The sequence below is a fragment of the Amphimedon queenslandica genome, unplaced genomic scaffold (genome assembly GCF_000090795.2).
Source record: "Amphimedon queenslandica unplaced genomic scaffold, v1.1 AMPQUscaffold_13306, whole genome shotgun sequence".
Taxonomy (NCBI): domain Eukaryota; kingdom Metazoa; phylum Porifera; class Demospongiae; order Haplosclerida; family Niphatidae; genus Amphimedon; species Amphimedon queenslandica.
Window position 1 is genome coordinate 11,768 of NW_003546458.1, and position 27,342 is coordinate 39,109.

General features: G+C 35.1%; 4 protein-coding genes across 4 annotated transcripts; 2 read left to right on the forward strand and 2 right to left on the reverse strand.

Moving 5' to 3' along the window:
• Positions 1-1,556: 1,556 nt before the first annotated feature.
• On the forward strand, positions 1,557-9,599 carry LOC100631539 (sorbitol dehydrogenase-like). Its single transcript, XM_003387972.3, has 6 exons — positions 1,557-1,567; positions 1,610-1,807; positions 3,160-3,344; positions 6,934-7,109; positions 8,612-8,733; positions 9,229-9,599. Exons 1-6 carry the CDS (start codon positions 1,557-1,559, stop codon positions 9,386-9,388), a joined length of 852 nt encoding a protein of 283 aa, XP_003388020.1. The 3' UTR covers positions 9,389-9,599.
• Positions 9,587-14,707, reverse strand: LOC100632674 (DNA-directed RNA polymerases I, II, and III subunit RPABC2-like). Its single transcript, XM_003387981.3, has 6 exons — positions 14,616-14,707; positions 14,500-14,557; positions 11,640-11,694; positions 11,483-11,585; positions 9,892-9,963; positions 9,587-9,821 (listed from the first exon to the last, which is right to left on the reverse strand). The coding sequence occupies exons 1-6, from the start codon at positions 14,627-14,629 to the stop codon at positions 9,734-9,736; spliced, it is 390 nt and encodes a 129-aa protein (XP_003388029.1). The 5' UTR covers positions 14,630-14,707; the 3' UTR covers positions 9,587-9,733.
• Positions 14,708-14,720: 13 nt separating this feature from the next.
• Positions 14,721-18,617, forward strand: LOC100631665 (cytochrome b5 reductase 4-like). Its single transcript, XM_019998753.1, has 13 exons — positions 14,721-15,266; positions 15,383-15,483; positions 15,721-15,847; positions 15,901-15,972; positions 16,067-16,314; positions 16,412-16,505; positions 16,580-16,609; positions 16,752-16,868; positions 17,078-17,218; positions 17,408-17,539; positions 17,657-17,749; positions 17,937-18,105; positions 18,162-18,617. Exons 1-13 carry the CDS (start codon positions 14,765-14,767, stop codon positions 18,382-18,384), a joined length of 2,049 nt encoding a protein of 682 aa, XP_019854312.1. The 5' UTR covers positions 14,721-14,764; the 3' UTR covers positions 18,385-18,617.
• LOC109583420 (uncharacterized) lies at positions 18,475-27,339 on the reverse strand. Its single transcript, XM_019998752.1, has 21 exons — positions 27,289-27,339; positions 27,112-27,227; positions 24,663-24,925; positions 24,211-24,435; positions 24,104-24,153; positions 23,586-23,669; positions 23,388-23,434; positions 23,169-23,321; positions 22,784-22,991; positions 22,585-22,649; positions 21,902-21,936; positions 21,737-21,786; positions 21,525-21,684; positions 21,193-21,309; positions 20,903-21,001; positions 20,687-20,788; positions 20,366-20,434; positions 20,101-20,166; positions 19,769-19,844; positions 19,613-19,681; positions 18,475-19,279 (listed from the first exon to the last, which is right to left on the reverse strand). Exons 1-21 carry the CDS (start codon positions 27,317-27,319, stop codon positions 18,764-18,766), a joined length of 2,601 nt encoding a protein of 866 aa, XP_019854311.1. The 5' UTR covers positions 27,320-27,339; the 3' UTR covers positions 18,475-18,763.
• Between the last annotated feature and the right edge of the window lie 3 nt (positions 27,340-27,342).

Sequence of the window (27,342 nt, forward strand, 5' to 3'; positions counted from 1 at the left end):
CTCCTCTCCTCATGTGATGCTATCCTCAGTAAGTGGCCTAACAGTCCTTCAGGTTATTATAATCTAACTGATGTTAATGGACATACTCATCATGTATACTGTCACATGGAGACTCTGTGTGGTAAAGGAGGAGGCTGGAGAAGAGTAGCTAGTCTAAATATGACTGATCCTAATGAGAAATGTCCTACTCAGTTTAGAACTTATTCACAAGATGGAGTTCGTGCTTGTGGTAGACCAGTCACTAATAGTGGTAGCTGTGTTAGTATAACATTTCCATCAAAAGATATACAATACTCTCAAGTATGCGGCAAAGTAATTGGATATCAATTTAAGTTCACCGATGGATCTTATAGACATCAAACTGGTAGTAGTATTAACTCACCATACATTGATGGTATTAGTCTAACTTATGGTGGTCCAAGAAAACATATCTGGACATTTATTAGTGGTGCTACTGGCAGCGGAATATATAATCGTTGTCCTTGTGGTACTCCTAAGTCTCACTCTGTCCAGGAGTCTTGGTCTGCCCCATCATTTGTTGGTTCTCAATATTACTGTGAAGCAGGATTTGAAGGATCACCACAGCTGCCTTACGATTCTAAAATATACACTTCTGATCCATTATGGGATGGTAAAGGTTGTGGTAGTAGTGAGACCAATTGTTGTCAGCGTACTCTTATTCCTTGGTTCTATAGATCTTTTACTCACTCTACTACTGATTATATTGAGATGAGGATATGCTGTGATGAAGGAACAAGTGATGAAGATGTTCCTTTTGCAGAATATGAAATTTATGTTAAGTGATGATAGAGACTTTTTGTATTTTGAAAAGTTTGCTTTCCTTTTTTTCTGCTGAGTTAATTAATGGCTGATTTATCTTTAGTTATTATTATAATCTTTTATTAATAATCTATTATTAATAATCTATTTCAGTACAGTGGATGAGGTTCATTATTTTGTCACATCCTTTAAGTAATGAATATTTATAACTCATAAATGACCTTTCACATGTGATCAATCATTGCATCATCAGTTAATAGCTATCTGCAGTTCACATTAATAAAAACTATTAATAACTATATATTATATAGTACGTAATATGATGTGATTCTGTTAGTCCATTGCTAAATGAAGGAAGTTACACTATTGCCATTTCTTGTAATAAACAAACACTATGTTATTGATAAACATTAGCTATACATCACGTAACAGTGACAAATTGTGTACACCTAGCGATCCTGTTGACACATCGATTGTTTATTCTGATCATAATGATATTAAATAATTTGTTCCTCATGACTTCATGCTACTCTACTCATTTAAGATATAATTCAATATATTTAGGTCAATTTCTTGACTCTCTGTCTCCATTTAATCTAATAGATGTAGCCTAAGACGCTGCGCTGGCCCAATTCATAGCGTACCCACTAATTATTATTGTTTCCTGTTTATATGTACCGTGACTATTAATTCCCTCTTACTACCACAGTTTGTATTTTATTAGATTATTTTTGAGTCATTAATTTTATTTACAGTGTATAATTTTTTCTCTACACATGACGCATATGTACATGTACATATACATTGCAATGAAGATTATTAATAATAGTTTTATTTCCTATTCTCTGTTATTATTATTATTATTAGGTGACAGGGTAGCCATTGAACCCGGTGTTCCCTGTAGGACGTGCTCTTATTGCAAAGGCGGACGCTACAATCTTTGTCCTGATATGCAGTTTTGTGCTACTCCACCAGTCAATGGCTCACTGGCTAACTATTATGTCCATGCTGCTGACTTCTGCTACAAGTAAAGAACTAATAATTATATACGTGTACATAATTATTCATTTATATGTTCTTATATTGTGGCAAATTTTAAGCTGAAATTAAATTTTTTTTTTGAAAGTTGGCCAAAGGCCATGGGCTATATAGTACAGGGTATTTTATCAAAAATGACTAGGAGAGGATTCTCTAATTTTATAATTTTTTCTGGTGCATATACATGTTCTTATGTTGTATAGCAAGTTTGAGCTGATTCCAATCAAAATTTGATTTTTTATGAATTTTTAAAGTTTCTGCAAAATTGGGCCAAAGTCCCTGTACTATAGTACAGGGTCATCGGCCAAATTTCACTAAAAATGACTAGGAGAGAATTTTTTATTTAAAAATTTTTTCCTGGTGCATATACATGTTTTTAAGTTGTGTAGCAAGTTTGAGCTGATTTCAATTAAAATTTGATTTTTTATGAATTTTTAAAGTTTCTCCAAAATTGCGCCAAAGTCCCTGTACTATAGTACAGTGTCATCGGCCAAATTTCACCAAAAATGACTAGAAAAGAATTCTTCATTTTTATAATTTTTTTTGGTGCATATACATGTTCTTAAGTTGTGTAGCAAGTTTGAGCTGATTCCCATCAAAATTTGATTTTTTATGAATTTTTAAAGTTGCTCCAAAATCAGATCAAAGTCCCTGTACTATATAGTAAGTGTCATCAGCCAAATTTCACCAAAAATGACTAGGAAAGAATTCTTCATTTTTATAACTTTTTCTGATAGGCATACGTGTTCTTATGTTGTGTAGAAAGTTTGAACTGATTCCAATCAAAATTGGAGTTTTTTTAAAGTTTTTTAAAAGTTGACCTAAGATCATGGGCTATTATACAGGGTATTTCATCAAAAATGACTAGGAGAGGATTTTTAATTTTTATATATTTTTTCTGATGTGTATGAAGAACAAACTGAAGCCGAGAAACGAACAGATGCTTTCCTTGTTCACTAAATTAATTTTTTTACCTTCATCTTTGGCTTTGTTTTACTTGTTGACATTACTATTGCATTTGCTATAAGAATTTTGAAATAATTTAGTTATGAGATTATCTCTCTGTCTGCAAATTGTTATTGTTTCGTGATTGAAATATTTTGCGTGCAATTTCAATGAGAAACATTTGAGAGTTTACACAAGTGGCATTGTTAGGCGCTGTCCATTAATTAGATTGATATCTAATAGTTTACATTATAACCTTATTGTAGCATTCTTCCATAATTAATGTATTAAACTTATGACCTTCTTTCTCTCACGCCATCTCTTCTCACACCTGTTCCCTCTCTCTCCCTCTTTCCCCCTTTATCTCACTCACCTCCTCCCTCTCTCTGATAACAGGTTACCGGATCACGTTTCATTTGATGAAGGTGCACTGCTTGAGCCATTAAGTGTAGGTGTACATGCTTGCCAGAGAGCTGGTATTGGTTTGGGTTCCAAAGTGTTGGTCTGTGGTGCTGGCCCCATTGGTCTAGTCTGTCTCCTGACAGCTAAAGCATGTGGAGCATCAGATATTGTTATTACTGGTAGGCAATGAGTACTACTGCAGTGTTTTTAAATAAATGATCTTGAATTTGAGCTCATACTTTCTGCATAACACAATAGCATTGATATAATATATGTAATAGCCATTTTTCTATAGCATGATCTTTGGGATTATAACAGCATTAATGAAACTCTTAGTATCTTGATAGAAGTATTAGTTATTACTATTACTATTAGTGTGCTATTACATGTAAGCAATTTTTGTCTTATGGAGTTACATGCAAGTGCTTGTGTATAGTTTGATGTTGCCTGTGAAGTCTTTCATTGCAGATATTCATGTACCAATTGTATTATTGTATATATGAAATTCATTGATTGTCTTACAAATGTACGTGACATCCTGCTACAGTAATTTCATTAGGCTCACACCTCTTCTTAACATGAGATCATTGACATGTTATTGCATGCACTGGGATACTCTTCATTATCATGGGAAGAAAGAGACGTGTATTTGTTATCATTATGATAGCTATTCTGTGTAAAGTGTATGGTTGGGAAGTAGCCTGAAGGGAATGAGATGAAGTAATAGCTTGATATGCTAATCAGTGTGTTTTGATTAGAAGATAAACACTAGGTCACTGACCAAAATTCCCTTGTACATCATTACTAAGAATAATTTAATTATTTTCATTACTGTTTGCGGCTCACAATTAAGAGATTTAAGAATACTTTTTAATAGTAGTGGTTTCTTAGAAATAGTAGTCCATTCATTGCAGCATTGCTACCATAGCATTTCTTGATATTAATGATCCTGATGTATGCTACTTTAATTTGTCTTGCTATTTTACAATCATTCCAATTATCGTGTCCAATTTCATGTTATGAGGTGTTCTTTATAATCATTGAATGAGTGACATTATTTCTACACAATGTCCAATTGGTATCATGAATACATTTGTACTATAATTATTATGACTATGCATAATAATAATAATAATAATAATAATAATAATAATAATAATAATAATTTTATTCTCTTTCTTTGTAACCCACCCTACACTGTATTTCAGATATGTTTCAATAATAATAATAATAATAATAATAATAATAATAATAATTTCTGAAATAATCACAACCATTATAAGTTACAATCATGCTTAATAAAATTTGAGCTATTATTCTGAGAACAATGTCTAGTAATTCAATATTAAATTTTTTATAGCGATACCATTACATGTACACGTATAAATTTACATGCATACCCTTACATGTGCATGTACATGCATACGTTGCAGTGTTTCTATTGTTGGGGTACATTTGATAGTATAACTGTGTTTTTCTTAACTTCCTGTCCTCCAAAGGAGTGCCTGTACTTGTACTCATTCATAAGGTTCACTCCTTCTCTTCTCATTATTGTGACATGAGGTCATGAACTATCGCTACTCACTTGTTGGGATGTTACAGGAAATTGTTTGGGATAATGTAACAAAAAGCTTTGACTGATTATTAGGCATGTATGTACAAGTACGTGTTTTGATTAGATTTGTTCACTAAATGTATTACGAACATAATATATTATTAGTTGCTCAGCTTCTACACGAAGCATTTTACAAGTTTAATTTATTTTTAATTTATAAATACCTTATGTAATACTTATTCATCCTCACAACTCAAAGTTTTGTGGCTTTAATAAACTTGCTATGTAGCTAATGGTCATCTATTATGTATCAGAAAATGTAACTAAAAAATTAGTTTAGAAATTTTTATGTTTTGTCAGATGTCCATGATTTAATTTTTAAATTAAAATAGACTCAAACAAAGTTTCTTAATCTACTGTATAGCCGCTTAATTTTGAGGGTACAATTTTTGTTGCTTTTGCAAATTTTCTGTATCTGCGAAAGTTAATTTTGTAAAATTATGTGTCTCAACCTACAATTACATGTACTTTACGTAACATGGTGTGGCTTTACAAAATGTGAAGTTGTGAACCACAAAAGTTAATTCACGAAAAAGACTTGTGGTCTGATTCGCAAAAGTTTATTGCCTCAAAACTTTGTGACTATAAGGTATGTTTTATATTAAATAAAATGACTTGTTTATTATCGTCAACTAATTTCTTTTTATTGGTTGTTTACGCTCTCATCCTGTTGCTGACTGTACTGTACTAGCCTGTTTATTCTTGAGTCTTGTTAATAGTACTGGAATGCTAGCTTGCAGGATGCACTTGACATACGAATACTCTAAAAGTCGATCACGTACTCACAGGCAAGCACAATGATATAACACTGCTTTCATGATTGTTTACATACTTTGTATGATAATGTATGGTACAATTAGCCATGTCCGGTGGTCTAGGAGTGCCAATTTCACGGCGGACTCTAATTTGTTATTGTGTGATTCTCTCTTGCCTGACTTCCTGCTGGTTAGAGGTGTAATGTACTTTTACTCACTCTTCGTTATTTTCATTTGTAAGAGATGAGGTCATTGATTGTATAGCCTCTAGTTGTATCCCTGGGATATCATGCTATAGAGAGACAGGATAGCAGACTGGGTAAGGTAAGGTGGCAGACTATCAATGGGGTGTACAATAACTGGAGAATTATATAAACTTATAGTTCATAGTACAGACTACGGATTGTATTACACAAAGTGCATATAATTGATCTCACTAACAAAATTAATGCAAATTATTACAGTATCATTGCTTTGTGTAAATAATGTAAAACACATTTCAGTGTAGCGTGTAAAAATTTAGAACTGTAATTTCACATTTAGCACTTTTTTAACAAAGTGTATTATATTTTTATTTATTTTATTTAATTCCTAATATTTCCTGTATTGTGAATTTGTGATTTAAGAAGATACAAGTGACTATAGTTTTTGTTTCATTGTTGTTAGAAATTCCTTTATATTGAATGTTAATTTTCTTTGGGCGTCTTCCATTCTTCGTCAAACTATAATAAACAATTGCATCATTGTTATTGTGCCGTGTATACAAACTACTTAATCTAATAAGAGAAATGATCTATTAAGTATTGAATGCAGTAACTAACATTAATATTCTACTGCATATCAATACTATAATATATAGTATATATATATATATATATATATATATAATAGTTACTGCCTTCAATTAAAGTGTGCATGTAGCATAGTTGTATTGAAGCTGTAGCAGTGAGCCTCTCCCTTCAGAAACAATTGAGTTCAGACCATGTTTAGTAAATATATGGTACTTATATGAATTCAGGTCACATTTATCCTGTCTGTGTCTATGTGTGCATAGTAGTGTAGCACAAGTTTTGATAACAGTGCCAGCTTGCAGGATGTCAGCTATACTAGCGACGAATACTCCTAATGCATGCCTACATTAGCCAAGTCTTCAAATTCTTAGAGTAGTAGACTTACAATTAAGTTGATATTGGCATCTTGTTTACAATTAATAAATAACCTTGTTTGCACCTGATTTAAAATAAATTTTGCTCCTATTTCTTAAGACTGAATTAAAAATGAATTTTGTGAGATACTTTTCTTGGAATATCTTCTCTTTTATTTTTCATTCTCACAGTGACCATATTGTACACAATACATGTATGTTGATCTACCTGCCTCTTGTACATCCATCTATAGATCTTGATGCTGGGAGGTTGGATTTTGCTAAGAAACTAGGAGCAACCAGTACAATACAAGTCAAGACACGTGACACGCGTTTATTAGCTAAACAGGTCGAGGAGGCACTTGGTTGCAAGCCAGATCAGACTATTGAATGCTCAGGAGCTCAATCTTCAATATCAGCTGCTATATATGTAAGTATCAGGAAACTAAAATACATGTATATACATTATCAAGAGTATATAATATCTAAAGGTATAACACCTTTAGGTATTATGTACTCTTGACATTATGTATATGGTTGTATTGATCATGATGTTATGTTAGTGTGGTGGTGGTGCATGGTATGTTCATTACTCTGGCATATAATAAGGAGCTAGTGTATATGGGTGCCTTGCAGGGTATCCCAAAGGAGTTTAGCATAGTGCTCATGCTGCTTCTTGTCAGCCAATTGTCGGGTTGCTCAAAAATTGGGCCAAAGACCCAGTATTATATAGTGCAGTGAATTTTGACAAAAATCACAAGGAGGCATTCTTTCATTTTTATAATTTTTTCTGATACATATACATGTTCTTATGTTGTGTTTCAAGTTTGAGCTCATTTCAATAAAATTTGGATTTTTTATGAGTTTTTAATGTTGCTCAAAAATCTGGCCAAGGACCCTGTACTATAGTACAGGGTCGTTGGCCAAATTTCGCAAAAAATGACTAGGAAAAAATTCTCCATTTTTATAATTTTTTCTGATACATATACATGTACTTATGTTGTGTATCAAGTTTGAACTGATTCCGATGAAATTTGAATTTTTTATGAATTTTTAAAGTCACCCCAAATGCCATGTACAAGTAACTGTATTGTAGTGCTTGTCAGTTCATGAAGCTCGTTTGCTATTAGCTCAATTAACATACCTTATGGGAAACCCTAATGCCTTGTTTGTCTCTCTTTCCTTTTTTGTTAAACTCATGGTTCCAATTCTCTCTGACTCTCTCTTACCCTCACATCCTCTCTCTCCATTCCTTCTTACTGCGGTTTACTTAACTTACTACTACTCATTTGGCTGGAATGCTTTGAGAGAGTCACCCATTAGTACACCAGTTCACTTGACTATGAGAACTAATATGTTTACTGTCTTGTCTCTGTGGTATCCTCCAGACATCCAATCTATCATCAACTATACATTTGTCTCTCCACTACTTATGCCTTCCATCTTTACTACTAAACATTCCTCAAGCATGCAGACACTTTCAAGTTGTCTGCCGTCCTCTTCTAAATTTACTGGAAACACTGCCCTAGTTACTAAGCTACTGCAGTGTTTACAGGAACATTTAAAAAGCTATATTTAATTACATGTGTGTGTGTACACACATGATTACCCCTGATATTACTTAGCTAAGTATCAGATATTTAATTTTAAGCCTCAACTGCTCATCAAACGTACTATGATACTGTGTGTGTTACTTAGGATTGATATAAGATAGAAACAAGAGTCAATATATTGGTTATAAAGTATAATCACAATGTCACTTATGGATGTACATGTATCACCTCTACCACCCCTACATTAAGCTCCATGACTACTGTCTATGCATGCTGGACTATAATAACTATGAATCTACTGTTTTCGTATTAGTAGCTGTTCCTTCCACTCGACCTCTAGTCCGTCATTAATCTAATTAGACATAATTACATTGTTTAGGCCACTCGTTCAGGTGGGACACTAGTTCTCGTCGGATTAGGCGCACCTGAAGTACAGATACCAATAGTTGATGCCAGTGTGAGAGAAGTTGATATTAGGGGGATATTCCGCTACTGCAACTGGTAAGAATAATAATAATAACAACAACAACAACAACAACAACAACAACACTAATATTAGTATATATCTGTGCATCAATTGTGTCCCATTGATAATAATTATGCTATTAATAATTTAATTACTTGTTGTGGGTGTGCGGGGGAAGAAAATGGAACTAACATTGTTGCATAAAATCATATGAGATGACTCGTGATTTGTAGGCAAGTGTCAGTTACTGTATAAGCTATAATGTAGCGTGCACTCTTGAGGATTGTGGGCATTGCACTATGATGAATAAACAATGATTAGTATCAATTGAGTTAAAAGGCTGATTCTATTCTACTCATAGTGATTATAGTCTAAATGGATATGATTCAATAAATACAAGCACATAGTCTCCATTCTCTCTAATTAATCCAGCTCTTTGATATAATTAATGTGTATCTAATGAGCTGGTTATTCATCCGCATACTTTTCTCATGCAATTATTTAACAATCGATTCTCTCTCTCTTTACAGTTACCCGACAGCACTGGAGATGGTAGCATCAGGTAAGGTTGATGTCAAACCACTCATCACTCACTCGTACACTCTTGAGCAAACACTGGACGCGTTCCAGAGGGCAAAGACTGGCGAAGGAGGGGCCATAAAGGTCATGATACGCTGTGGGACAGAATAACACACTTACTGCTAATGATAAGTACCAATCTACCCTTTGCTAATACCATATTACAACACCTGCTGTTAAATATTATTTTGTGTAGACCTACTGCTGTTGCTATTACTGTTCATTGTATTATTATATTAATATTATTATTGCTTTTTTGAAAGGAAATAAGTATATTAATGTTATAAGTATTATAATTGATATTTATCGTACACGTTAAATTGAAAGTTATTGAAACAAGTGAGTAAATGTAGACAAATATGTGAACGAGGAAAAGGGGAAAGAAAGTGCAGGAGCAATGGAAACAAAAAACAGCACAAGAAGAGGAATAAACATGAAAATACAAACAACTACTCGTCAGTCGATAATCAACTCGTCCACTGCCCAGTCTTCATAACTCGAGTTAGGTAGGAAACGTCTTATGATGATAGGAACCTTCTTTGCCCTATGCACACACACACACATCATCATACCCGTAACTATTAACATCAATATAAGGGGGTTTTGGGTATTACTTTAGTTCTTTCATAGCAATTTTCAGTGGGTCTGTCTCTCCCTCTAGTTCGACCATGACAGGAGCACCCATGCTAATAATGAAAGTGTTAATACATCAAATATGGGGAGGGAGGGGACAAGAAAAAGAGATTAGTGAAACACAAATATAATAATAGTAGGAGAGTCTGGTAGTTGACACAACTGATGATTGTAACAAGTACATGTATATACAGGTCACGCATGTATTAGGAAGACAACAACACCATAACAGTATTAAGACAATTAGCTGCTACGGGTGCAATAAAATAACATTTACACACTCTAAATGATTGGTACCAACAAGTGTAATGACATTAATTACAAGAATGAGTCAGTAAAGGAGGAAAAGGTAACAAGATCAGGTGGATCACAAGACAATGCAGCTATCAGTTATAAGCATTCAATACCACAAACAAAGCTCACTATGATATTTTAAATATACACGTCTATTAATGAACCTCCTCCTGTCATTGGGTAACATGAGACGGATCCTCTTTGTGTCCACACGGTTCAGAAGCCATTGAACCATCGCTTTATGTCAGTGACACATATTAAAAGGCGTTCGTATCAGGTTGCAAAATTAAAATTCGACACTTATCAATAACGTATAGAGGCTGCAGACTGGTAGTAGATTTAAGAATTCCAAATGTTTGGTTGAGATGAGAAGCAGGGTAAAGTGTTGTATGCATACACTTACTCAAAGCATGCTAATCACCAAAACTCCCCCACTCGAGTAGAACTGATACATCAGGCAGTGTATCCATGTGCGTTAGGCTACTATGCATGACTCTAACAGCATGCACTCACAAGAAATACATGTAGGTATGTGTGTGTGTGTATACATGAACTCTGTACTAACATGATTAGTACAAATGGGACAAAACCAGGCAGGCCTCCATAGATGTACTATTATCATACTAGCAAATGATATTATTTAAGAGGTGTACTTGTGTGTGTGTGTGTTTAGATGTACTGCACTAAAGTTCAATTCAATATAGTAAAAGTAACAGTGCAGCACCCTATTGAGGGTCTATGTGAATCATCTGATTCATCAACAAGTACTGGGTACAGGATATTCAATGTAAGGTCCACGTACATTAAGCTGCGAGGTTATAGTCCAATACAAACTGTATAACATTGACAGGAACTCTGGCAGCTGATGCATAAAATTTGAGTACCATACATATCATATATGATCATTCTCCAATGACATATTTGTGGTAAGAAAGTCGATGCTTGGACAGTTCCCCACATATTACAACAGGACTGACATTTAGATAAGCTGCCAATCTGTCTCAGGCTCTAGCAAATATCCCATTCTCAAGCCATTATATCACTTTAATCAGTAGTAGACAAGTGTAATGATATTCACAACATCACATAATAATATCACACTACCATGCTCTAATTAGCCTACAGCAGAATGACTGCAGTAAGAATATGTGTACATGTACTACAGAATGACTACTGAGTATTCATGCTCCAATGATTCACATCAAGTAACACACTAACATACTACATATGTATACATCTGTATACATGTATTGATATATTACCAGTTGTAGAATGTACCTGATTTGCAATGCTCTTGTCCCTAATACTCTTGCCCGCTCATACTTAGTCATGTATGGTGTGGTTGTACGCTGCTCTGATGGTATGGCATGTTCTTCTTCGGCTGAAAAGACAAGGGATACAAATACAATTATTATTTTGGAAATGAATAGTTTACTTTGTGGGAGTATCTCAATGTTTTCCTCATTCTCGTTGTCTTCTTCTCCTTCTTCCTACAAAGAGAGAGAAAGAGAGAAAAGGGGAGAATGGAGGAAAGAGGAAAAGAGAGAGAAATAGATAAGGTTAAAGAGTATAGTAATCAAAGGCCCCAATACACATAGCTATCGACTCCTACTACTAGAGTCAACTACTACAAAATATTAATTAATAACATGCATATTTTAAAGAAAATGGTAAGTAGAAGCTATAACTAGTGTACAATGTAACAGAAATTTTGAGACAAGAAAGTTGCAATGCATCAGAGGTGTCCTTTATGTGGATGAGGTTATTTTATGAGGCAAGGAATGTAATTGTTAAGGTCCCTATACACCAGGCAATGCTATTGCAGGCAATCTGTGGTTACTTTGATCTTGAGGCAACACTGTAATGCCTAGAATAGAAACATGTTCTATTCTAGGCAACACATTGCTTACGACATCAAAGTAACCACACATTGCCTGCAATAGAATTGTCTGGTGTATAGTGGCCTTTACACTAGGTGCTTTCCATAATAGAGAGAGTGTCCATTAAGAGAGGTTTTCTACGGTATACACTGATTCAATTGAATTTAACGACAGTCCATGTATTAGACTGAGATTTAGCTCAAGGGTTAATCATGTTCTTCCGGTATGAACCCAGTTTCTCCCAGACGAGGACGCAACGCGCCATTAGTCATTAATTCCAGCGAGTTGGTGTGTCTGTCTGCGTTCGTTGAACAACTGATGAATTAGTAATAGAGGAGTAGGTAGAGCTGCATGCCAGAGCCGTTGGAGCATACAGTAATATGTTATGATGTATATTCCCATCACTGTAAACAGACACACCTGAATATTTACATGAAAGTATAATTATTAAAAAATTATATCCTTGTATGTATGTGTACATGTACATGTACATGTACATGTACATACGTAGGCTGGACAAGATCATGCACTGTTTTGGTATGTACACATAATGGCTCATGGTTGTAAATTACTTTTTAATTCATAAAACCAAAATTCTGAAAATACAATTCCATTTAAAGCTATGAAATGATGTATGGAACAAAAAGCTATAGACCCCAATTACAGAAAAATCCAATACAATTGGGATGCTCTTTGGAAGGTTCAATACTAATGTAAATATTGTGGTTTCAAGTATGCATAAACACAAAGCTCTTTGAATTTTAAAATGGGCTATTCCTAAAATCACTGATTATACTATGAATAATTCGTAAGATGGTGCAAATAGAGATTATATCATAAAATGACTCCCCTCACAGTCTCTAGAGACAATCATTATTAGTCTAATCTACAAAAAGAACAGCCAATGTTGATGTGTATTATGTATAGCCTGTGCAAATAGTCTAAATAAGTCTACAAAATCTACCAAAATTATCAAGTCTCTGCTAATAATCGTTCAATAAACTTAATAGCCTTGGGATATTACTAGATAGTTTATACTAATGGTCAATGGTATTTAATACAAAGTAAATATCATAACACAGGTACATAATATCAAATGATGACATCACTCAAACGCTATGTAAAAGTATAAAGAGCAGAGTACATCTACCAGTGCATTATCTGAATGCAAGAGTATGCAAATAAGGAGCATGTCTGCTTCCTTCAAGCATCACCTCACCATATAAATAGGTTAAGAAAGCTCTAGTCATTGAATGGAAGCCACTGTTTCTACTGATGGTAGTACCCTTTGCCACATACCAATGACATCAGAGCATTGCTAGATGATGAGCTATTTGTCGTGAACTCTGACGACAGGTGGAAGAGCTCACTGTAGTATTAGTAATTGAGCCGTTCGACTATGAAATGAGTTGATCCTACTCAAATGACAGTAATAAAAACAGCCCAGCATCTAGTAAAAGACATCAACAATTACTAGCAAAGGGGTCAGTAATGATAGCAATACAAACAAGGCTGAAGCCCCGCTTTTAAAATCATATTTTCATTTGGTATAAATTCACAAGGGGCACTGCTAAATTAATTAGAAGCTTAAGTGCAATGTTTGAGAGAATTGAGGTGAATTTTTTTCTCATGTACCATTACATTATGACTACAAAATGAAGTGTTTCTCAAATAATCATTAACGTCATATCCTACGGCTCAGTCAAACTGAAGGCTATTATGACTAGTTAGGAAAGCCATTAAACCAATTAAGTCAATCAACAGTTGATCAGTGATTCGCAATGTTGGTTAACTTGACCAACAATGGACTGCTTTGTTAAAAAGCAATTCAAATTTTCAAGAATAAACTATAAAATACGCGCATGTCCATGCACCATAATATTTGTTATGAGAGTAACTTAGAGTTTATGTATTTCATGACTAGTATTATTATGTCTTTGTTTGTTCCTTAGTGATTCAATGTTTATAATGACAGAATCGGGATACACATTACACATATAAACATCATAAATGCTGTACACATTCGGTAGCTTCCCAAAATAATACGTCCTTTTCTTGGGAAAGTTATCCACTGCTATCAAAATGTGCACTGATTTACAAACAAGTTGTTTGTTTTGACTTTTAGTCATTGTCAGGGAATGTGGTAGGTAAATCCTAACCTTGTATGAACTTTTTATTATACATCACAAAGGTGCATCACATGAGTAATTATCATCATTAATTCATTGTTATAGTTTGTTCACAATACTCGGAAAATATCAATATTAAAATGACAGTTTTGATTTTGATTAAGAGGATAAGGTTTGTGAACTCAGCAAGAGAGTACATGACCTGTATGTATATACCAATAATAGTGATACCACACAAAACTAGTGTGATTCATTATTCATACTCTGTATATTCATTGGGACTTACTCCAAGATCATCCATGTCATCCAATAGATCATCTTCTCCTCCACTAAAGTCATCAAACCTATTAAAAGACTATATGAAGCATTCTATTTATCATTACATGCATTATTATCTCTTACCCGTCATCCGCCATTTTGAACACGTTAATCAAAACCACGCCCTATCGACACACCCACCAGACTACTCCGTGAAAAGAAGGCGTGGCTTAGGTTTTGTTTCACACTTCAGATGGTGTCGAAAAAACCTCTAATTCGATAATATCCTCTTGATGGCGACTATAAAGCCGCCAGTCCCGCTCCTGAGGCTACCAGGCCTCTCTGTTGGTGATAACTCTCCTGATACAACGACAGAGACCGGTGAAGCGAGAGCTTTCAAGTTTGTATTCACTGATTGTCAAACCAAAGGGAAACACAGCCATCCACTTTCTCTCTCCATCCGATCGAAGGAACAGCAATCAGAGAAGATGACAGCAGCGGGTCCAGCCACTCTTATGTTACCAGGAGATCGCCGCCAGCCGGCTCTCACACCACCTCCATCCTCCCTCACACTCTCCCTCCCTCAATCCCCACAAATCAAGAGGTCCATTTCTGCACCGGGTCTCAAGGTTAGGCAGAGGGCTAGCCTTGGCCCGGGGTGCAGCATGATGGATTGGATTCGATTGTGCAAGAATACGCCCGACATGGCCGGTAATGGTGGAACACCTAGACCAGTGTCCAGGGAGGAGTTGGCACGCCATTGTACGGAAGACGATGCATGGACATGCTACAATGGTAAACCATTACCACAGATATTCCACTAATCTGCACACTTACACACACACCTTGTCTAGTGGAATGCAAAACACTATATAGGAGTGTTCGCTTTAACATATTGTCTCTTCTTTTAGGAAAAGTATACAACATTACAGCTTACTTTAGATTTCATCCTGGAGGAAAGGAAGATTTGATGAAAGCTGCTGGAAAGGACTGCACTATCCTCTTTGATGAAGTGAGTGTCTGCAAGATTGTTGTGATTGCAAGAGAGAGAGAAGGAGCCATAATCTAATAGACTGTGTGCTAATGCAGCAGTCATGTCCCAAACTGATTGCATTTAGCATATAATTATATATTAGCATAGTGGAGCAGTTGTTGGCATGCTCCTCTGCAGTACAAAGAGGAGCAATGCTGCCTAAAGATATCAGAGATTGTTTTGTTTGCAAATACTATTACTGGCTAACGTTTATAGGCTCACAAGTGGGTCAATATCCAGTCAATGCTTAAAAGGTGTTATGTTGGGGATTTGGCTGATACGTGTCCTTTTCATACAAATGATCTCACCAATGATGAGTTGTCTGCAAGAAGAGGCAGTTTCAGTAAGCCAGCCTTAACCATCACTGCATGATCCTTATCTCCTTATCACCTTTAGGAAGCAGATCTGGCTCAAGGACATTGTCTAACTTAAAGTTAGGAGTACCAGAGACCAAGATTATCATCAATGGCAAGTTGCATTGCTTGCATGCAAATCCTATATTTGTACATTAGCATTGCTGTTAGCATTGATATGATATTATTGTTCCTTTTCTTTGTTGCAGGAATGAACAGGCAAGCAGTAGCTAAAAGGGAGTCTGAATCAAGTGAAGATGCATTGGTTCACACTCCACAGAGTCCAGTCAATCCGCCTATTCACGTCGTTGAAGAGACTGACTCTTCGACTGCTGTCATTGTTATACCTCCGTCACCGATCAGGAAGAACTCTGATGCCTCTCGCCCTACAGTACCACGTTATGATTGGTATCAGACTGAGAAGAATCTCATGATTCACATATTCACTCATAACAAGGTAAATACTGCAGGCACATCTACATTCACACAATACAATATACAATGTATTATATTACATATTATTATTTTTATTTATTTTATTTTTTCATTTATAGAATTTGAAGGAGTCTGATATAGTTGCTGATCTCAATGGTCAAGTCTTAGAGGCGGAGATATTGATTGACAATTGGATATATCAACTTAAAATAAGTGAGTATATACACGTACATGATGATTTAATGATTTTTACGTCACATTTTCTTTCTAATTCATTTATTCGCCAGACCTCCTTCATTCTGTATCCGAATTACAAGGTAAATGAAGTCATAGTTTGTATTGGATATGATAATTAATACGATTGTGTTTATTTCATAACTTTGCTATGAATATGCATGCAGTAACCTATTCATGACCTGATACACGTATGAGTTAACTCACTCTCTCTTTTCCTAATAGTATCCATTCATTCCACTAAAGTGGAGATAAGGCTGACCAAAGTGACCGACATTCGCTGGGAGTCTGTTGGTACTTCAATGCCTGGGAATGACCAGATGGTTGCCAGCAGCAACAGAGGTTAGTTAGAAATGACTGTATATAGATACCCCACACATTTACGATACATGTATAGGTACATGTGCATGCATACAGCTATCTCTGTTTTATACAATAGAGGCCATTCGTGTGCTATGATTGTATATTTGTATCCTTGCTGTGTAACCTTTGTATCATTACTATAATAATAATATTATCCAACTTTACTCTTCATTGTTATTACTTAATAGTTAAGACTTATCGACCCTGCACAGTCAAGTCCATCGAAACCGTGACTCACGATACAAAGGTCTTCACCCTCTCTGTCCCTCCCTCCTCTCACTTGAGTGTACCTGTGGGACACCACGTCAGTCTTAGAGCTGGTGAAAAAGGTGAGGGCAACAATTAGGCTCTGATTAGCGACACTTGTCTCGTTAAATGTATACGTACATACATGTACATGGACTTATACCTTTAATTAGTGTCATCGTCATAGTTCATCAATATTTACCTTATACCTCCTCTCTCCTTTCTCCTCTCCTTTCCTCTCTCACCTCTCTCCCTCTCTCTCTCCTAACCAGGTCATGAAATAGAGAGGGACTATACTCCCATTAAATCATTTGGTTCTCCTTCTTCATCCTCCTCTATCAAGTTAATGATTAAACTCTACAGCGATGGAGCTATGTCCCAGTATCTATCAAAACTGAAAAAAGGTAACGAATCAGGTCTCATTAGACTAATCAAATGTACTTTAATTACTTCGCACTTGTGGTTAGCCTTCTTCCTTGCTTGTTCTAATTGAGGTTACTCTTTTTTTCTTGGCTTCACAGGTGATGCTCTCACAGTCAGTAACCCTTCAGGAACATTTGATGCCAACAGACTACAGTCAATCAAAGACTCTATACTCATTGCTGCTGGATCAGGTACGAAGATATACAAAATTAATAATCTTACATGTAATGGTCTATAATTGTAAATAATAAATTAAGTAATGTATTAATATTACATGTACTATTAATATGATTATTACTATTATTACTACTACTACTACTATTAATACTATTACTATTGTTATTATTATTATTGTTATTATTGTTATTATTGTATTAGGTGTTACTCCTATGTTTGGCCTATTACATGATCTGTTAAATCGTCCTTCATCATCTTCTGGTGACAAAGAGGAGCAGCCTTCCAAGCATCATCTTATTTTTGCCAACAAAACGGAAAAGGACATTATCTGGAGGAAGGAACTCGACAAGCTAGCAAAAGACAATAAAAAGTACTACTATTAATGAACAATTTACCATAATTATTCATTTTATCATTATTTTATAGTTTCAAAGTGACACACATTCTCTCGTCTCCCGACAAATCATGGAACGGATACAAAGGTCGAGTTACGCCAGAATTCCTCCAATCTCACCTTCCAGCTCCGTCATTCTTGGATAAACAGCAGCGCCTCATATGTGTCTGTGGGCCTCAGCCGTTTACAACAAGCGTATTGTCAGCTCTGTTAGAAATGGACTATCCCGAATCATGCATTCACGTTTTTGATTAAAGTCCAGGAACTCCGTCCCACAAACTCAATCATTATTTTTATCATTATTATTATTATTATTTATATCAGCACTCTATTTATTTTGTCATGCCACTGCATAAGCCATTCCTATTTAATATTGTTATTTTTGTTTTTTTTTTGTTTGTATTTATGGAGTCTATATATATATATATATAAAATTATCATTGCCGTATATTGTTGTTTTGTAATGATTGTTATTTTTTATTTATCAATTTCAATTTAGTGATAGGTTCCATGTAAGTATTATGATATTCTCCCCCCCCCCCTCAATATAATAATAATAATAATCATACAAATAACACTGATATATATATACATACATATATATTGCTTTGAATGACTTGAGAGTTATACAGTGCTAGCTTAAAATATCATCAGCATCAATGATGAGAACAGGCTGTGATTGATCTGAAGTAACCTCTATGTTCTCATCCTCAATAGTCTCATCCGGTGGAAGGTTTTCCGAGTGAATTAAAGAGAGAAAGTCTTTAGGATCAGTGTCATGTACATCAGTTTCTGTACGCTGAGTAGTAGTTGGTGATTTAGGTACTACTGGTGATTCAGGTACTACTAGTGATTCAGGTGCTATTGGTGAATCAGGTATTACTCGTGATTCAGATATTACTGGTGGTTCAGATATTACTGGTGAATCAGGTTTTACTGGTGATTCAGGTTTTACTGGTGATTCAGGTATTACTGGTAGTTCTGTCATTACTGGTGAGTCTGCTGATTCATTTTGTGGCTCTGTTGAGTGATGATCATTAGTTCTAGCCAGTGATTGTATTAGCTCTTGGATTGCTAGTCTTTTTCGTAATATCTTCTCATCCAGTGCCCATTCATCTCCCTCTGGCAATGACTTGTTTGACTTTATGCACTATAGTAAGGAGAAGAAAAGTATGGGAGAAGGAATTGATAGTTGGTTATACATGGATAAATGTACATGAAATCATTAGTACACTACTGATTGAATAAATGAGATCTATTGACTTATTTGAGTAGGACAAAAATATACTCTAATTCAATTATACTCAAGCAGCACACTCAACCCACAACAGTGCATATAATAATAATAGTAGTAAAATCACACCATAAATATTATTATTATTACTATTATGAGTCATGTACCGTTACTACAGGAGTGTATTACATGATATAATAATACTGTGTAATGTGTATTGGTTAAGTGGTTATATACCACGTACATTACCTCAAACAAGCTCTCAGTATAAGTCAATAGATACACACCACAGTCGTATGTATTCGTTTGGCCAGGAGCCTATAACAACAAGAGAATCATATCATCATTGTACATGTAACTATACTGCATGGACTGATGTATAATAATAATAATAGTCCAACTCACTGGTGGGTATGATACTGGTAACTTGCTAAAGTCTCTCTCTTCTCCATATTTACCCAAATACTCTTGAGCAAGATAACTATAATACACACACACACACACACACACAACATAATAAAGAGGTACATTTAATATGTAAAATTTGAGAGATGCCAGGGGTGTAGTGAGGGTATGGAGGCTTGCCAAAATTAAAAAGATAATTTGGCATCTCCATAATACATATGTAGGCTTGATAATAATTAAATTCGTAATGATAATAATTCCTTCACGTTAACAGTTGTACATTATAATAAGATCAACGCATGCCATTGTGATCATAGGGTGAAATCCCTTACCATCTTAAACTAGAAACTACACCCCTTCGCCTTACAAGCATAGAGTCTAGGACAACAATGGAAGGCCTAGAAAAAAAGAGAGAGGGGGGGGGAGAGAGAGGGAGGAAAGAGAGAGAGAGAGAGAAAAAAGGAAAGAGGATATGAAAGAAAGTCGAAAGGTGAATGAAGGAGAGGGCAGTGAGTGCAGGAAAGAGAGTAAGGAAGAAGGAAGGAATTGAAGGAATATACAGTATACATATAGCCCAAAAGGTAAACAAACACTCACTCCAACTCAGTGTCCTCTTCCTTCATAAACGAATCAGGTGAGACTATAATAGCTAAAAACCAATGTGACCTACAACAAACAAAAAATACACGCAGCAAAAACACCAATGTACATGTATACATGTCTTTAGTACATGTGTGTACATATACATGTACATGTATATACAACACTAATAGACACACACACAGACAGACAGACAGACAATCAGCATTGTACTACAATTACGTAAGCTGGATGGGAGATGTCATTACATGCAATGTTTGTCCTTGAGTCAATGATGCACTCTTTGTCTGTTGTCAATAAGTAAACTAGTCTACTGACCTGTAGCAGACCGGTACCACAATGAACTTCTTCTCAAATATATTAATGTGCTTAGTCCAGGACTTGACTCTGAAGTGAATGCGTTCGGGGGTCTTTGAAGACCTGATAATAGTTTGTAATTTAAATTAGTCCAAGAAATTCATTTTTAGCAATAGTAATAGTAATGATAGTAGCAATTATGATGATGCGATAATAGTACAATGAAGGTATTTGTACTTTGAAGGGTCTTTGGTTCCATCAGTCAAACGACTGAAAAAGAATGAGTTAAATATATGAACTTGATTAGCTTTCTCTTCTAAAGTGTCCCATAAATACCTGGAGAAGAAAGAGGGAGAGAGAGGGAGAGAGAGAGAGAGAGAGAGAGAGAGAGAGAGAGAGAGAGAGAAGAGAAGATTGATTAAAGAAAGGTCAAAATAGAGGAAATTAAGAAGAGGTGATAATTAAGGTCGTGAGAAAGACAGTGCTAATGGTGTGTTCTTGACAAACACGAGGAGCTGTTTACTAACATTAAATAAAAGTTAATGATTTTATCATTGAGGTATTCCCCAATCTGGAGACACTGCATATCAAGTCCAGTGATTGAGAGAACAGTGTTACTTTGCTTTGGCTTATAAGTTAAAACACTAGAAGAAATAGAGGGAGAACAATGATAAAATAAAACAAAACAAGAACAAAAAATACTGCATGTATAGATAAGATATACATTGTTAGATCTAGAGAGAGTTTAGGAGGCTTTTGATCAACAGAAATCTCACATTTTCAGCCTCAAAGTCTCCTATTTTTAGTTAGATTGATCCTACATCTATATCTAGCAATAAATATACAGTATAATACTTACACAGCGTCATTGGGTATTGAGAGACGAGGTACAGGATAGAGAGGAGATAAAATGGATGATGATGGCGTACATGTAGAAGTGTCTGTGAGTCTTAGAGACCGTCTTCTCAAAGGTTTATCGTCAATCATGACATCGTTGATATCAAGGGTGTCGCCTGTTACTATAAATAGTGACATGGTTACTATAAATAGTAACTCAATGATATACATTACCTGGGTGATTTCGAGCTATCTTTTGCAAAAGTTCTTCAACGTCTGATGGTCTATGAAATAAATTAATCAATTATTAATATTAAAATCACAGCAGGTCTACTACATGTACTGTGATTTAACAGAGAATGCATGAAAAATCGTTATTTTAATCAATATAATTCTTACTTAATCTTCTTCAGTTTATCCAGACCATCAAAAACCTATAGAATAATAAAAAAGGCAATCACTAGTTACAGTCCATTAACGACACACACTAAAATCATAACAACCCAGGGCTATCATTGTTCTCATACTCAATACCACACGTGACTGCAAAATTAGCCAATACATGTATAAGAATCATAAAGTATATACACAAAAGACAAAATTTCTCACTAAAAAGCCAATTGATTAAATTTTTATAAGAAAATCAGGGCTTGTGTACAAAATGTGCATACACTCACCCATTCAAAAATTTGATGAAATGGGTTCATTGTTTTGTATCAACATATTAGGGACTGGAGGAGTTTATAAATGCATGGAACCTGACAAGGCAATCATGGGTTGTCCTACTGTCATATTTCACAATTAACACATTGCCTTAAATATACTCATACGATACAACTGTACAAATTACAAAATAATAAATAATTATCACTGCAATGTATTACAAATATGATATGATTTTTTACATAATAAGACGTAATCCAGTGACTAAGCACATGTGCAGGTTAGCACTGGACGTTGTGTACATGTATATAAGAATTCTGTGTACGCATCACATGCTAACGTTATACTGTGGATAGAGTACATGACCTTTCTGTATGCACACACACGATGGAAGCGTTGAGAATAAATTGGTTGCTTACCCTCTCAAAATTATCAATGGTGATCTTGTCGGGCTTGGACTTCAATTTAATAACAATGTATAAATCTGAAAATAAATAATAACAAATAATAATAATAATAATAATAATAATAATAATAATAATAATAATAATAATAATAATAATAATAATAATAATAATAATAATAATAATAATACGAATTCACTGTACAAATATGTACCATCAATATTCCAGAATTTGTAGGCATTCAGTTTCGACTCCAACTTGACAACTTCTCTCTTATATATGGTGCTAGGGAGATGTATAACAATGGCCATTGGGGGGGACGAGAAGCAATAACAGATGGACTGCATTTCAGAGTACTTCAGGTAAATATTAGCAGAGAATGTTCGATACTCAACTATAATGGTCATCATTTCAGGCTCGAGCTATAGGTAAATAAAATATGAAGAATATTTAAAACATTAATGTGTTAATTATTCTTCATATAATGTCACAATAACTCTTCACTCAATATTCCCAATATTCTCCTCTCTTTCTGCATTTCTTTTACTCTCTCCCTCCCTCCCTCTCTCCCTCCCTCTCTCTCTCAGACTATAGTGTACCTCCACTTGTATAGGAAGTGTAGACAAGGATCCAATCAAAATTTGAGACACAAATGCATGTATATCAACACAGTCCCAGTCATAGCCAGTGGAGAGAGTAGGAGCAGATGATGCCGCAGAACGGAGCGAATAACGAGTAGATTGAGATGGTGTCTAAAGTGAAGGAGAAGGGGGTCAGGTACATTGTATAATGCGTATAGTGCACTGTATCATTTGTACCTGATTTACAATCTGAACACACTCTTCCTCATCCAGACATACAGGGTCTAGAAAAAAGTGAAAGAAAAATAGATATAAAACTAGAGATAAAACTTTATAGAACAGACACAAGATATACATATATATATATGTTTTTCATGAAGTGTAATGCTATCCATACAATTGTTATGGAGTGTGCATGCGGCCACATGGAATTACTATCAAGGGAAGATCCTGGTTTGACTTGGGATTCAGATCCTTTACTGTTTCCTCCGTAAAAGGATAGCCTTGGACTAGAACCACCTAATAAGATAATTAAATCATGAATCACACCAAATACTACACAATCAGGGTTTCCCACAAAGCATGTTAAAAAGAGCAGAATAGCATTAAGTATGTTTCATGGGCTGACAAGCACTACAATACTAGTACATGGCAAAAAATCAAATTTGATCGGGATCAGTTCACACTTTTTCTACACAACATAAGTACATGTATATGCATCAGAAAAAATTATAAAAATAGAAATTCTCTCCAAGTGATTTTTGTCAAGATACCCTGTACTATAGTACAGGGTCTTTGATCCAATTTTTTTAGCAACTTGGCATCCACTGATATGAGGACTATACCAAAATCCTGTCAAAAACATCGAGTATAGTGTTTTTCAAATAATTAGAGTAACTTAGTACAAGGCACATTAGGACAACACAACAACAGTAATAAAACACTCTTCTTACTCTTCTTCTTCAACTGGCTACCTTTATTGCTGCTACCTTTTGCCACTCTCCTAGTAACATTAAAGATTACATGGACCAGTACATATGAAATGTCCTCTATCAATTACTTTTTCTTAGTACTAGGTGTATATGTCTTATCCGGCTCAAAATCATCATCATCATCATCATCAGAGAGGTGACATATCTGCTGTCTTCTCACTTCCTTCTTCTTATTAGCTTCATTGATTGTATTCTTCATTAGCTCCTCCCCGCCTATATTGGCTTTTTTGAATCTATTGATGTGAGGAGCCTTTAGGTGACTGATATTGACTTTCCTCCCATTACTCCTAGTCCTAAAGCAGTAGTAGCATATTATAGTACATATAAAGAATAGTTCATGACTCTGCTAGCTATAATAAAGTACACAGGGACTCAAGAAGATTATACAATGGATTGTAACTGTATAGAACATACATAGTACAACTCAATATTAAATACAGTACTTGTAGACACATGCAGGTCATACAGTATGTTACTCAATAGCAGGATTATAGTACTACACCGACTGACAAATAAGTACCTTGCTGTCCTTGAACTTATCCATGATGGTTTTGGTAAAGACAGTTGTCCAAAATTCATTTCTCCAACTTTAATAGTAGTGGGACCAACAGGTCTAGCGATAGCTGGTCCATGAACAAGTGGATCAGGAGGTATAGAGCTTGATGAGGATCCAGTCTCACCATCATCTTCTATTACTTCATCTTCTTCTCTTCGTATTCTTAGATTTGATGGCAGAGTCCCTTTTCTCCTCTTGAAGGAAGGGAATGATTTTCTAGAGAATTCCTAAAGGAACAATAAGATGAGGTAAGACACATTGAGCACTTCAGACATTGGAGCAATCAACGCCCTCAAATCAAGGGAGCAGTGAAGCTTTCAAGCTCCCCCATTGTGTGCATTATAAGACCACACAATAAGATCACAGGAAATTATCCAATGCCAGATATGGCAATGGAATATTAGCATCATCATGCACTCTTGGCACATGTACTATACATGGAAATGCTGTAGGGAAATAATAAGAATAAAAACCATTTTATTTTAACAAATTACATACATGTACATGTGTGTGTGACATGAATCTAATCAATATTGTACTGGCAGTTATTAATAAAATTAACATCCATGCCTTGCTCCTATTATATACATGTATCGTAACATGTACACAATAATTGAGTTATTGTATCGATTGGCTTGCAACTGCTAGCATTATGACAACAATGAGCAGTAACAGGTCAAACTTAATGGAATTAGTAAAGCTCCAGTATCAACTGGCCAGCATCAACAAACAATAGGTTAATGCATTTATGTACAAAATGATAAACTGCCAAAACATGAGCAGCGCCAGGTACATGTAGATCTCACTGCCAATATATACTTATTCCAGTAAATGGGGGAGAAGCTAATGAAAATGAAAAAGGGAATAAAGGAAGTGTTATATCACTGATAAAGGACAAAGGGTATACTATACTAGAGTGGTAGTACATACGGGACTATGACTCACTCCCACAGGTACTGACTCTCAGTTAGTAGTATACGCCCACAACATTCACAAGTATCGCATAAGGACATCCTATACGCCCACATAGACACACTCACTGGATCCACACGCAAACAAACAAATAAATACTGAAACAAAGCCAAAGATTATAAGGCACATTTAAAGCAATGATTGTAAACAATGGAGACTGGCCCAATAATAATGATAATAACAAAAATGCAATAAACCGTTGTGATATTTTTTGTTCACGATAAAACATGCAATCTTGTTGTATCTGTATAGCTGAAATTGGCAGGAATTATAATTTGGTGCTTTTGTAAAAGTAGTAATTTTGCAGGTGATGATTCATGTTCAAAGTATAACAAAATGATGGTTTTTATTTTCATCCAATGCCAAACCATCGATGTTATAAATCCCTTCTGGTATAACAATGGAAACGAATGAATGTAAAAGGGGAAAGTACTAACGACTAAAAATGTATTCCAAGACAACAAACTCAATACATAAAAGTGTACACACTCGTCCTATTGATCCCTATCTTATCAAACCAGTCTAGTACAATTATGTGGTGGGCTCACTCAAGCCTTAGGAATGAAGCTACAGTAAATATTTTATGTGTATTTCCTATAGCGACAAACTGTCTCAAAAGAGAAGGAGTACATTCACGGAAGAATGAAGGTGGAAACTGTACAAATCCTTAAATGTTCTGATCTAATCTCACCTGAATAAGGCATTAACCTTTAAACTGTACATTAGCAATAGGCTGGCTGGACTGTGCATAAAGAAATCCCCTTTGCTGTTTATGTGGACAATTTAATGTGATATTTTCTTATAAAGCTCAAGCTTGTCGTCAAACAGACTTTGCATAAAGAAATCCCCTTTGCTGTTTATGTGGACACACTAATCCAGTTACTGGAGGCTCAGAAAGTCTGTTTGACGACAAGCTCAAGTTTATATAAAAATATCACATTAAATTGTGTTAAGATAAAATTCACAGGTACGCATTGGATGTCAAGAATCCAAAGACTTGGAATTTTAGTAATAGCCAAAATGATGGAAGGTGTCATCGAATGATACTCCACACGTGTGAGGAGGGCCAGGTGATGGAATCAACAGTAATCAACACTTTTGCCTGAAATATTTATGCGTCTCCATGCATCTCCATGACAGCAAGTAAAATAATGAAATTAATATCAATTAATATTGAATATGTTTAACACGTACATGTATTAAATATTAAACTCTTATACAATGTATGCCACTGTACTCGTGCATATTTGTGCTATTATCATCACCATGGTTAATCATCATACCCCATTAATAAAAGTATATCAGAATACACATTAATATGACAAATTTAAACTAAATTTGCATAATCAGACATTAAACGAAGGCCCTAGTGTAACTATAAAAAATAAATAGCATTCTATTGTTGAAGTACCCACAGAGTAACATCGATTGTTATTGTTACCTCTGGTTTCTTGTGTTTGTCATAATCTCCATCACAAGACACATCTTCAGAAACATCTAATATTACATCAAAATCACTAGAATATCCACGGGATCGCTTTGTTGAACTATCCAACTCTAAAATAGAGGGTATAGTATCACAGGCACATCAAGAGAAACTTAATAAAAATTTTAAAACCTTTTTTATCTTCTGCACCTCTTTTCGCCATTTTCTTTTAAGGTGTGGTTTGTC

Excerpts from the sequence above, each read along its gene's own strand:
- LOC100631665 (XM_019998753.1), top strand. The coding sequence starts at position 14,765 with ATGGCGACTATAAAGCCGCCAGTCCCGCTCCTGAGGCTACCAGGCCTC. Across the intron at positions 16,869-17,077 it reads GGTTGCCAGCAGCAACAGAG|TTAAGACTTATCGACCCTGC; the intron begins GTTAGTTAGAAA and ends ATTACTTAATAG. Across the intron at positions 17,219-17,407 it reads TCTTAGAGCTGGTGAAAAAG|GTCATGAAATAGAGAGGGAC; the intron begins GTGAGGGCAACA and ends TCTCCTAACCAG.
- LOC100632674 (XM_003387981.3), bottom strand. Across the intron at positions 11,586-11,639 it reads CATTGAGATACTCCCACAAA|CCGAAGAAGAACATGCCATA; the intron begins GTAAACTATTCA and ends TTGTCTTTTCAG. Across the intron at positions 9,822-9,891 it reads ATTGCTATGAAAGAACTAAA|GGCAAAGAAGGTTCCTATCA; the intron begins GTAATACCCAAA and ends GTGTGTGCATAG.
- LOC109583420 (XM_019998752.1), bottom strand. The coding sequence starts at position 27,319 with ATGGCGAAAAGAGGTGCAGAAGATAAAAAAG. Across the intron at positions 24,926-27,111 it reads ACAAACACAAGAAACCAGAG|GAATTCTCTAGAAAATCATT; the intron begins GTAACAATAACA and ends TTGTTCCTTTAG. Across the intron at positions 20,435-20,686 it reads GTGGTACCGGTCTGCTACAG|GTCACATTGGTTTTTAGCTA; the intron begins GTCAGTAGACTA and ends TGTTTGTTGTAG.
- LOC100631539 (XM_003387972.3), top strand. Across the intron at positions 1,808-3,159 it reads GCTGCTGACTTCTGCTACAA|GTTACCGGATCACGTTTCAT; the intron begins GTAAAGAACTAA and ends CTCTGATAACAG. Across the intron at positions 8,734-9,228 it reads ATATTCCGCTACTGCAACTG|TTACCCGACAGCACTGGAGA; the intron begins GTAAGAATAATA and ends CTCTCTTTACAG.